Below are 12,539 nucleotides of genomic sequence, written 5' to 3'. Positions count from 1 at the left end.
GTCAGTCAAAAGGTCAACACTGTTTTTATTTATTATAAATCAATACATTTTATATAAAAACAAAACAAAAGGGGATTGACAAAACAATTAGACGTAAACCAAACAGATCGGGTTATGGCCACCCTCTTACCCCACTCTGGACCCATATCACAGACACTTGATTAGCCAGTATGTCTAGTTAACACTCATTAGCTTATCCCAAAACACCCCAGGCTATTCTTAAGATCAATCAGCTTGGAAAAGGTTTAAAATGGAAATAATGTGACTGACATCAATCTCTCTGCAAAGCGTTGCAAGTATAGCAACTAAGCATGCCATTGTTTTGTGCAATCCATTACAACCATCACCAGCAGCAGTCAACATTATTTGTGAAGTGTGCACACAATTTTTTAATTTTTCTTTTTCGTATAGCAGTTCAAGGATTTGAAGACTCTTAAACTCCTGAAGGTAAACAATATAAGCTTTGCGTGGCGCCCAGTGTAACGGCCCTGAATGTAACACAGGTTTAGGCATCTTCGAGTAATCGCCAAGACCTAGCTTGGGCGTATTTGGGACTTCTTTAAAATGAGATCAGTGAGGCATCTGAGGAAAAGCAAGCATCATTGTGCTGTATACACTTAACTGCTTCTTGAAAATAGGTGGACTTCAAAATGGTACATGCTAGAGGTCAAAAACGAGCACGGCCAGCTGCTAAAACAAGCTAAGCCACCCACTGCACTAGTAGCACTCAAAACCACTCAAAGCAGAAGAGAGGGCGGGTCTGTTACGATGGAAATCAACTTGGATTTTAAACTGATATCACAACTTTGTATTATTATTTTAAAAATAAAATGCCCTTGTGACAGAATTGTAATTCATTACTGTGTGCATTTAATTGCAGGACAACACTTGTGAAGGCAATACAAGTGCAACAAATTCATCCTCAAAGCACTGCAAGGTAAAAATCATTCAATCTAACTAGATTAGTTTAATAAAGATGATTTCACAGACCCTGACCCTTATGGTAAATCTCATGTTTTGGTAGTAAGTAATTATTTGTAGACAGCTTGCCCAAATTTCCCTTATTCTTTATTATTTACTATTTCCTTGTACAAAACTTATCAGCAGTGTTGCTAGGACAAAATGAACGGTCTATATGATCATTGTGGGAAAAGGTTATAGCTTTCTCTCGCCCATTTTTTAAACCATGACTTTGCTGAGCTAACTCTGCTGGGTTATGGTAGTTAGGTGTGGGTTAAAATGGACCACATGTCCAATTACTAAAAACACTCATGGGAGGAGAAAGTAAAACAATAACTTAAATAAAAGTGCTTAAAACAGTTCTTAGAGCCCTTTCGAAAACCAAAGACATTGAAAAGGTTGCAAAGCAGGAATCCCACCCCAACAGAAAAGGAGAGCGAAATGAACAGTTGTAATGGTAATACTAATATTCATCCACTGATTCACAGATGTACAGTTCATGTGTAGGTCATATCCTCTCTTCCCAGTCAGTGGCCCCCCCACGTCTGTGAGCCGCGGCTTCCCTCTGTTTCAAGTCTATCTGTGGTGGGAGAACACTCTGTCTCAGTACACCTCCCCTCTTCCTCCTTTGCCATCAGTGCCTGTTCCTCCTCTTTTTTCCTGCGCTCCAACTCCCACTCCACAAAAGTGTCGAAGAGGCTGGGCCAGGCCTCGTCCTCGCTGTAGTTGCTCAGGTCAGACCCAACAGCCTGGGTGAAGTTGAGGAACATGTTCCATGTGTCCCTTGAGATGCCCCGAATGCTTGAGGGGTTCTCCGCCAGGAAGTCCAGCCAGCGTTCCAGGATCACAGGCGTGTCCTGGGTGAAAACCAGGCGCCACAGGGCGATGGCAATTTCGCGCTGCAGCGAGCGTTGGCCATCCTCAGCGTCCAGGCCAAACTGGAAGGTGAAGCGGTACAGGTCCTTGAAGTTCTCCTCGCCCTTGGCGTCCACCAGCATGCAGGAGAAGCGTGAGCAGATACCCTCGAGGCTGTCTGCCTGGATCGCCTTGCAGCCCTCAACAAACTCCTTCCTGGTGAAGGAAACAAGACCGGCCATCAGGCTGACATGAGGCCCAGAAGCAAAGAGCACACTTTTCAACACAGCTAAATGAACAGCATCAGATCTAACTAACAGCTACACTTAACAAGAGCTCCATAAAACTTGGTGAAGTCACCTAATAAAACAATAGTATAATGTGTTTATAACTACACCTCAAACCTCACTGACAAAGGAGGTTTGCAGATAAAGAATACATTTCAAACTTGTACTGAAAACTGATCATTCTTTCAATGTAACACTGACATTAATTTACTCCGGTGTTGTGTACCTCAACCCAGGCAGAAATACTCCAGCCATACAACAACATAGGCTTTCAAAGTCAAATGTAATTTAAAACAGCTTCAGTAAGCATCAGTTGACAATGAAACGTGTTGGTAACCAGAGTGTGGTGTTGTCCAAAGCCTCTGGATGGAAAAGTGCTGAGTTAAAAATCAGAGAGGGGCGCCAGTGACAAGTGAACTGGCCAGCAGGCAGCCCTATTCATCTCCAACACTAACTGCAGAGTGGGAGTACACAGCCGGATCCATTTCCTGTGTGCCACCCACCTGACAGTGGGAAACTGTGTGTGTGTGTGTGTGTGTGTGTGTGTGTGTGTGTGTGTGTGTGTGTGTGTGTGTGTGTGTGTGTGTGTGTGTGTGCAACAACTGCAAAGTGAAAGAAGGAAGAATAATTCCAACAGTGCAGGGAGGGGAAGTTGCTTCTGTAGCTAGAGGTGTAGTTATCAGGCATCAAGCTAGTCATTAGTGGTACACGATGTTTTGCTTAGCAGTATCAGGCAATAATTGACTGAAAACATGTGATCAATGTCAGAAACCACACAAAATGACGCCAGATGCGGTGAACTTCCATGATAAGTGGGTGATTGTTTTCTTGTTATATTTATACTTTATGTGTAAAGTATGTCTTGACAGGAAATGAGGGAGAGAGATGCAAATAAAAAGGACCCCAGCCAGATTTGAACCATGACATTGCAGTTATCGGCCCACATTTTAACCCTCATGTCAAGGGGTGCCCCATAGATGATTTGTCTGTTAATTACAAGTGCTTAAAGGTTTATGATAGCTATAATATACATTCTTCTTAAATGTATCTCTTACTGGACACTTTTTAATTGTTGTCTAAGTTTCTTTGCATTTCTAAAAACAGGAAGAAGAAAAAAAAAAACATTTCTAGGGATGTTTATATCTTTCATTGTTCACTGGCGCAGGCAGCAGCAGCCTGGAGCAACGTGCCTCGTCAGGAAAAAGGGCAGATCCTCTCACTGACTTGCTGGACATAGTGCTGGTCCCGTGGAGGTGTGCCAAATCATCTGTTCTTATAACATGAAGGGGGTTGCCCTTGCATTGCCTACATTAAAATTAGCACAGCCAATCTACTTTAGAAATGTAGTTAATACCTTCACATTAGTACATTTTGTTATATAGTATCAGCAAAGAACTCTGTGGCAGAAAGATTTGGACTGCCTCTCTTAATCAAGCAAGAACAAAATATCCAAGTTCAATTGCAGTTTTCAGCCAACACCAGCAACACTTGTGAGGCATGGGGCACCTGTGAAATGCCAATGAAATGAGACACAAAGTGACTTGTCAAGTAACTTGAGGAGTGTTTGTAGCCGGCGTGCACAGAGTGAATGGGTTACAATGAGCAAAAGACCTGACATGGATCAGGTTGTATATAACCAATAATAAAAAATGCCTTCATTGGCCCAAATCCTGCAGATTTACTTAGGGAATCCCCGTCATGTTACATGGTATAACAGAGTTGACCGCATGTTACAGGGAACAGAAGGACCAGTTTCATGAAGCAGGATCCAGGATTTCTTTGGACAACTTTAAATCAAAACCAAGAACAGGTATTTTTATAACTTCATGTTCAACATCTGAAACGGGGAATGGCTTTTGTTTTTGAGATGAGTATGAGATGCAAAAAAAGGAATCTAACTGGGAGCGTTGAAGTTATATGGTATGCATTAAACACTAGGCCAGCAAAACACACAGAGATATGGAAAATATGATAGCAAATTAAATGTGCCATGTTGTTTTACATGCAAGTTAAAGAAGTCTGTGCTTATCTCCATGAGTGTTTGCAGATAATGCAGAAACAGCATCTTGTATTGTTATTAAATCAAGGCAGGGACAAATGAAACAGTTCTTTAGTTAGTCATCTGGGAGGAAGAAATATCTGTGTCAATTTGTTCTCTTTTCACCTATAGCCGGTTACTGTGCAGTAGCTATGCTAGTTCATCCTGATTAACAAATACCAGTGATAACAACAGCCCGACTGCCAAAAACTCCACCTTACCTTGTAAATTTGCACATGGTAGCTGCTTGAAACTTCCAGGCAAGAACAAGTACACGAAACTCTGCTGGGTCCACACACAGGTCATTACAAAACCTCTCCATGCCTTCCTCCAAAATGGCATCTTCATGTTCATCCTTGTAGCAGCAGAACAGCTCCTCAATGCGCATAATTGACAGCCCGTCCCCATCCAGACACTCGTCCTTGCGCGTGTCCCCCAACACTGCAGGAATGACTGGTGTCTCCACAGTGACCTCCAAGGCCTTGGTGCCATTCGACAGCTCACTGGTGGTTTTGCTACACGGGGCACTGGGCTCTTCTTTGTGGCCCCCACCACCAGCACTGCATCCTTTCTTGTGGTGGGACTTGGAGCCACTCTCCTTGTCTCCACTCTTACTGCCGAGTGAAGACGTCGGATTCTTACACTTGGTGACACACTGGCCCATGTCTTCCTCCCTGGTCCCTCGTCTGTCGTTCCACCTCACCTTCAGTCCCCGTCCGAACCACCTAGACGCCTCTGCTCTGGCTTGGCGAGACGTCTCAACATACCCTCAAGCCTGAGACGGGGAACAATTTGGAAATATTAATTGTCATAGAGTGCCGCACTAAACTGAGTCAGTTTTACTCACCATAAAAAGGTGAGTCCACATTTCTGTGGGTCTTAGTAGAAGGAACTTAGACAGGGATTTTTGAACACCAAAGGTCAAGAAGTTAAGCTACCTGTGCCAAATCTGCCACGATCCAGGTCTTGCACTGCAAGACTTAAAAACCCTATAGAGTGAAGACCAGAGAAAACCACAGTGTATACATACAATGCAGATTACTATAGAAACAAAAGAAATTGAAGAAAAACATCACTGGTAACCACAGAAAACTACTCAGGTAGAACTGGTTTTGTGTTACATAGAGCCACTACATGACTTAAAATATGCCCTCTTCAGGTTTTCCTTTGCGTCACCAACTAAAATATAACTAAAGTTGTATAATTTAATGTTACTGTTTAACCTATTAGCTTTATTGTGTTTTGATTTTATTTTACAATTTTCCTAGGTACTGTATCCACACAAATGGCATGTGTACAACTGTGCATGTTTATCTTTGATTGGTAACAGGGGTAAAAACAGACAATCCCAATTTCACAGGAGTTTTAACAGGTTGTACGACAGGCAGTACATACAGTGTTGCTCTCCTACTACATCCCAGCAGCATTATCTTGGAGGTTAAGAAAAACACAAAGTGCAAATACATGAATGGAAATAAGGGGAACAATGTCGTGCTGAAAAAGTACAGTAGACTCTGTAGGACCTCACATCTTTTCCAAATCTTCCCAATAATCAATGCCACAGTGGTAACTAATGTTGTAGGATAACTTGAGAATAAAAACTTTACGTGCAGAACATACAAAAAGTAAGCAATGACATCAGATACTTTTATGGAGAAGAGAATGAAAATTGATTACTGATCGAACGCATGTAAACTGTGGTTTAGAGTAATCATATTGACACAATGTGTCGTCTCTCCTCTACCAACCTTTAGTATCAAAGCAGCTTGATTTCATTTGTACACGTCAAGGCATTAAAACATTCTGCTGTCACATAAACATAAAACATATCAGTTGCGTCTGAAGTAGCTGGTCAGGAAATTACTTACAGACAATCCCTCTGACGGCATTGGCTACGAATCAAAGTGTCTTTCTATTCTGCTCCATCACTGTGACCTTGACATCTGCAATGCTGAAAAGACACAGTATCTTGTCACCATAAGCAGAAAGTCATAGCTCATCATACCCAAACCTGCAGGACTATTTTTGTCAACATGTTATGAATATGTAATCTGAAAACAAAAAAAACAAGATTATTTAATTACTGATTTAAAACAACCCAAAACATGGTTTTAAAGCATTCCTTCTTAAAATGTATTGTGCAGTCAATGCAATGTGGGCTTTCACATCTCTGGTTGTGGAGTTAAATCTCTAACGTTGGGTGTCTGGTGAGAAACCTCTCACATCTCTGTTGTAAACTCCACAAATTCTAATTACTTCTGAAACCAACTTTTACTTTTTGTTGTGATCTTTGAGCTTCTCAAGCCACTTGGTCTAACACTAATAAAAAAAAACTGCACTGAGCTGATCATGGCACTGGGCATGTCGAGGCAAATGTCTCACGGGCACATTCTGGCTAACTTCACCTAACTTGGATCTGATGGACGTCTGAAGGCCTTAAGTTACTTAATAATTCGAGTTTTTAATCAACATCCTCAACATGCTAGCATGCTAGGTAAGCCAAACATTTCAGTGTCCAGACATTATATTAACTAGGCTGGATTATTAGTCCTAAAACTGACTAAGATACGAATGCGTGAAAGTTGCCAACACTATCAATGAATAACGTTAGCCTCAATTAAGTTAGGTAGCTGATCTTTATTAATGTCAGCTGGCATTAAGGATATTTTTTACCAAGTTAATGTTGGGAAGTGGCGAGCACAAACCGGATCAATTGAGCTTAACAGCACATACACAACACTCAAAAATACCACGTAGACATGGTTTTGATAACCATTTACACCTGGCAGTTTTAACCATTCCTTAATTCATATGGTACTTGTGAAGCTGTTATGGATTCACAAGACATCACAGCCACAGGGCCATTTACATCCAAACTGCCTGGCCCTGACGACGTCGCCATAGCTAGCTAGCATCAGGTCGGTTAACTAAAAGTTAGCTATCGGCTAAGCTAGGTCTATCGATTAAGACAACGACAAATGCCACAATTATCCTCGTAAAGAAACTTACCTTTTTGTAAAATTCTATTACGTCGAACTGGAAGTACATCACTTCGGGAATGGCAGGACAAATTAAGTAGTTAGTAAGTTGGCCAATGTAGCGTAAGCGACCAGAAACGAACTGAGGCAAACTCGTCGCGTTAAACTAACATTGCTAGCTAACTAGTTAGCTGACAAAAACTTCTACATCAATGTCGATTTCTTATAAATAAAGTAAAAATCTAGCAACCAGAATGTGCTTTTGAATCCGTTTTGAATTGTGTTCGCTCTTTGGGGTGAGTTAAAAGACCATCTCTGACTGAAGCAGCCAATTTCTTTGTGCTTCCCCTTTTAGTCATTGAGTGAAGCTACATTGTGGGCATTTTCCTGCATCACATCACATCACTTCCTGCCTGCCTGCCTGCCTGCCTGCCTGCCTGCCTACCAGCAACCAACAGCTGATCTCCATCTCAGTTATGACAACGATAGGATAAATAATTTTAACGAATTAAAAACAATTACTGACGCGTGTGTTTTGTTGATGATGTTTTAGTCCAATATTAAAGGATGGGAACTGTGTCTTTGTAACTCATTCACTGGCTTAAACTGGGTCTATAAATAGTGGATTGTATAAAAGTTGCCACTACTTTATTAAATAGGTAAAACACCTCCAACTTTATCCAGTAACGGCACTCGTTTATCTTTATTTGCGTTTTTAAGTTCTTGGATCCTGCTGTTCAGAAGCCAGGTCGAGAAAAACGTCATCATCAGGCGACCAATGTGTTTCCACTGTCCCAGCAAGCTGCTGTTGAACTAGCCTCTTCTATTGACACTGTCGGTAGGTGAAGGTTTGTAAAATTCAATAGACTCTAAAATATTGTAACATAGATAACGCCAATGCACTTCGATAATGTAAGTGACACTCAACTATTCATTTAATCTCCCCGCTCTTTAAGCCGATATCTTATCATGGCTGTCAGAGACGCTCAAGGATAGCTAAGTTAACTAGCTTCATGTTGATAAGAGATGCCAGAGTATTGCCTCATGTTTTCTGTTAATACAAATAAGCCAATAACATTATTCTCAAGACCTTCTTTAATCTCCACCCATAGCAGAGCAAACGATAACTACCTTAAAGTCAGTCATGTAACAGTTAAATCAGGCTATGTTTGGGAAACAGTCCTGTGTTGGTTTAGTGACCTCTAGTGTGAATGACGGGAGCGCTCAAGGCTAACAACAACAAACCCCTCAAAGCCAGCAACTCTCCGTGGCGTCAGACTTCCAGGGGCCCTAAATTAATTACGACTTGGTAATTAATTGCATTTTTGTGAGAGACATCACACCGATAAAATATAAGGTAGTTCTTGCATTGTTAGCTGTTCTTGTGGGACTTCCTTGGTATATATGGTGCTTAACAGTACACATAAACATAGAGATACACTGTAAAAATATACAAAATGATACTAATACAAAAAATGCACAAAAAATATACAGGGTAATTAGGAAGGGATGTGCAAAAACTCACAATATGAGCAATAAAGAATTAGTGCAATGTCCATTTAAATTAAGTTTCGTTAAATCAGTTCAACACATAGTTACCGAGACACTGAAAAACTGGACTCTCTTGGTATTTTTTCAGCATAGTGCTGGTTGATTTTGTGGTCTATGTGCAAATAATGACGCTGCCAAGTTTGTGTGTGCACAATACTTAATGGGAACTTGGAGGTGACAGGATACATAACCAATACCCAGTAGGTGGAAGGTAAGGGATTTTCTTTCTGCCCCAGAGCTGGCAAACAGATTCATTTGACTCTGGGAGTACCAGAAGGCTTGTTTCTATTTTCTGGTAACTTGGTCAAAAGTCTAAGTGGTGTCCAGCAAACTGGTATCAAACTGAAGGCCTATTGTGTGGTACAGTGTGTATATGTTCATGCAGATAAATTAACAGGGTTTGTAATGCTATTATTCTTTTCCGTACAACTTCAAGTCCTTTATTGTGCAGGTAACTGCTGCTGTTTGTGAGCCCAGATGACGGCCTCCACTCGCAGGACGGTGCTGTCACTGTACACGCGGGTGTTTCGCATCGCCCGGACCTGGCAGACACAGAGTGGAGTTACAAGTGACACAGAGACTGAGAGGAAATACATACTCCAGGAGGCCCGCACTCTGTTTAGACAAAACCAGCAGGTGCGAACAATCCACTGCTCAGAGAAATGAAGAAGAGAAAAAAGCAGTAGTGAATGGCAGTTTGAATGACTCATCTTTTCTTTTGTGTGCTTCTTCTCAGCTCACAGATCAAGAATCAATAAAGAGGTGTATTGAAGAATGCGAAGCAAGGATAGAAATAGGTAAGAGTGGAGCGCTGCCACGAGTTTCCTTACACAAGTCTTGACTAAGCTGTATCCAACTCAGGTGAGGACAGTAACATGTAATCCTTATGAGGGCTTTCCATGTTTTCTATTTATCAAATGAGGATTTCAGGACAGCATAGCTCAGTGTTAGTTTTGGTCACCATTTGTAACAGGTGTAATATTTAGTGTATGATTAAGTATTTGTCAGTGAGTAATTGAGCACTGTCTGTAGCGTTTCATCACGAGTAAGTAGAGGAGTAAACACTGACCTAAAGATTTTTTTATCTATTTTTTTTGGATAAAGCAGAACCGTCAGCATGAGCAAGGCTTATGTTGTCGTTGTTTAAGTGACATAGAAAGCGGCTGTAATGCCTGACACAAATAAGATCAGAAAAGTTATGCTCTTGCATGCGTGATTTTTTGTTTTTATAAATAGGCGATTAGTTCAGTTGTGGGCAAACAGGCAATTCTACACCCTTGTTCAGCTCTTTCACGTTCCCCTTTTAGATTACAGGTGCTGTAATTTGACCACAAGTTTATATTCTGCCTTTGAAAGGAGTAAATCAGGCAACAGAGATTAAATTATAAATGATAAACAACTAAATTAGAAATGCAATCTGTGTATGTTCCGTGTTTGGAAGAGTGAGATTTGTAGCCACTGAGTTTGTCGTTTTCCATGGTCTTATAAAATGTTGATACAGACTGTCCTTTTTCCCCCCACAGGTCTACATTACAGGAACCCATATCCAAGGGCTGTAAGTATTAACCATATATTAGACAGATTAGATATTTTTCTGTTTGTGTGGGTTATTGTGTTGTTGAGAAATGTTACCCAGTGATTTTGTCCTGTGAATGTTTCCTGTAGACGTACCTACCACCACTGGGACTGGCAACTCAGAAAGGCAGGAAGCTGCGAGCACAGCAGCGTCTGAGGAAGCAGGCCAAGCCTATATACTTACAGTCACATGACGAGACCTGATGCTCGATATCCTCGCTCCTTGAGTTCAAGTTACCAGGGACAGGAAACTAGAGTGCAATTGCAAGGTAATCTCGCGGGCTGAGCTGCTGCAAGCACTCAGTGATGCAACACTCATCATTCAGGAAAATGCCATTTTATACTGTAAACTGCGTAAGCATGAGTTCTAACTGTAGCTGGCCAGCGTCAGATTCAGTGTGAAGAGACCTGTAATATAAGATCAAGTTGTACATTTTATTTATTTTTCTGCATAAAAACTGTTGTAATAAATACTTCACATTCTCTATATCAAATAGAATCATATAGAGGTAAAAGTTGGCGTTTAATTTGTGTTTAAATATGTTCATTTCAACAATATTATTGGCAAGTAACCAAGCTGCGAAGAAACAAATAAAGTTGTCTTCAAATCTTACATTCTAGTAATAATTTGTGAATTTACCATCTCTCTTTTTTTGTACCTTTTTATTAACAACCCCCTAATATTTGCCCCCATTCTTTAGCTTTTCCATATAGATAGCCTGTTTATTCACATGGGAAATCTGAAATGAACTCCAGAAATGTTGGCAACAGCATAGAGGAAGTTGGGAAACAAGTCCTTTTTTACTTATCTAAAATTCTGAGCCATTGTGTTTGCGGCTTCCTATGAAGTTCTGAAGAACTAAAGAGGAACATTGGGGAGTCACAAGGCGTCACATCGAAATAGAAACAGAGGGCGGATAAAATTGGAAATGTGCAACCTTTGTGATAAGAGGCAAGAAAAAAACAAGCTAAAAGGTGAGAGATAAATATAAATTAAGTGTAAATATTAAGGTAATATGAAACAAAATCTTTACTTTTCTATTTATTCATGTCTGTTTTGAAAAGAAAAAAAATCCTTTAGACTAAATCTATATGCCTTTTTGATCAAGATCTGATGTTTTTCCGCACTTGTCACGGTTAGTGACATGGGGACAAAAAAAAATCATCTTCCAGCAGGAGATTTTAGAAATTGAACCAAACCACTCTAAGAACAAGACGAGGACAGGGCTATCAGAGTTCATGGGGTTTTGTTTTTTTTCCCCTTGAACTTATTTTAGGGGCATTTACGAAACTCTGAAACAATGTATAATTGTTACAATATTTTGTAAAATTTGTACAAAGATGCTGCCACACTTTCTCTTTCCCTCCATCTGCTGTTGTGCTCCTCTACAGGAGAGAGAGAGTAAGCAGACCTGCATCCACCCGAACCAGCTTCTGTATGGCTACTTTATATTAGGACTGCAGGATTATCATATAGGCCTAGCCCAGTTTTGTGATATTATATTGGCAATTGTAATTTTGATTTAATAGAACTGGTATTATGCTAAATACATATTTTGTAGATGTATTCTGTTACTGGATGTGGACATTATAAATCACCTGCTGGCTTTCCAGTTTATTGAAATACTTCAACATCTCAAACGTTTGTTCTGTCTTAAAATAGATTTGTTGTTGTCACTTCAGACTAATATATTTCTAATAATATAGCCTACTTTGCTGTCTCAGTACTGTAATTACAAAGTTGAATTGTGCATTCAGTATTGCATATTTTTGGCGCGTTGCCCATCACCACATGTTGATGATGTTCAGCTACTGTAGAGAGAGCACGAGCTTACTGCTGGATGTTCAGCAACAGAGGAGGGCAGGCGGGAGTGTGATGAAATATCCACATACAGTATTTCATGACGTTATTCTGCCTCGGTAGATCCACGAACGTAAGCGATCAATACTGTAACTCAGGTTTAACAGTGGTGCATCTACAAGCCAGACTTTGAACATGCACTTCTTGTCCACATTTTGTTTATGATCATGGACATGTAAACATTGATGACAGGGATATGAATGATTTTGCAGATTGAAAGTGTAAGTAAATATAAATTGGGAGCAAAGAATAATTGGTGGTGTGTGTTTTGAGTTATTCTGGATGGTTATTTAAATAACTGTAGTACTCTGTGCATTAAATCTCAAATGTGTTATTATTTATTCCAAATTTCATTTAAATTAATAGACTCAGAATGCTATTAAACTATCCAACATTCTGGAGCTGCACTTATTAGAAGATCATGGAATATCTGG

General features: G+C 40.3%; 2 protein-coding genes across 6 annotated transcripts; one reads left to right on the top strand and one right to left on the bottom strand.

Moving 5' to 3' along the window:
- Nucleotide 1: 1 nt before the first annotated feature.
- dcun1d3 (defective in cullin neddylation 1 domain containing 3) lies at nt 2–7,534 on the bottom strand. Of its 2 annotated transcripts, XM_046068342.1 has the most exons (5): nt 7,150–7,533; nt 6,009–6,091; nt 5,079–5,129; nt 4,362–4,915; nt 2–2,031 (listed from the first exon to the last, which is right to left on the bottom strand). In XM_046068342.1, the coding sequence occupies exons 4-5, from the start codon at nt 4,802–4,804 to the stop codon at nt 1,488–1,490; spliced, it is 987 nt and encodes a 328-aa protein (XP_045924298.1). In that variant the 5' UTR covers nt 4,805–4,915; nt 5,079–5,129; nt 6,009–6,091; nt 7,150–7,533; the 3' UTR covers nt 2–1,487. The 2 variants fall into 2 exon arrangements, with proteins under 2 accessions (XP_045924298.1, XP_045924299.1); XM_046068343.1 differs by lacking the exon at nt 5,079–5,129 and having other exon boundaries at nt 7,150–7,534.
- On the top strand, nt 6,492–10,857 carry lyrm1 (LYR motif containing 1). 4 transcript variants are annotated; one of them, XM_046068346.1, is made up of 6 exons: nt 6,492–6,634; nt 7,474–7,966; nt 9,121–9,305; nt 9,406–9,466; nt 10,193–10,224; nt 10,335–10,857. In XM_046068346.1, exons 3-6 carry the CDS (start codon nt 9,147–9,149, stop codon nt 10,446–10,448), a joined length of 366 nt encoding a protein of 121 aa, XP_045924302.1. In that variant the 5' UTR covers nt 6,492–6,634; nt 7,474–7,966; nt 9,121–9,146; the 3' UTR covers nt 10,449–10,857. The 4 variants fall into 4 exon arrangements, with proteins under 4 accessions (XP_045924302.1, XP_045924303.1, XP_045924300.1 ...); XM_046068347.1 differs by having other exon boundaries at nt 9,106–9,305; XM_046068344.1 differs by having other exon boundaries at nt 6,493–6,634; nt 7,474–7,956.
- The last annotated feature ends 1,682 nt before the right edge of the window (nt 10,858–12,539 follow it).

Source organism: Micropterus dolomieu, linkage group LG14 (genome assembly GCF_021292245.1).
Source record: "Micropterus dolomieu isolate WLL.071019.BEF.003 ecotype Adirondacks linkage group LG14, ASM2129224v1, whole genome shotgun sequence".
NCBI classification, from domain to species: domain Eukaryota; kingdom Metazoa; phylum Chordata; class Actinopteri; order Centrarchiformes; family Centrarchidae; genus Micropterus; species Micropterus dolomieu.
Note: the sequence above shows the minus strand (reverse complement) of the source record. Positions and strands in the feature narration are given on the sequence as shown.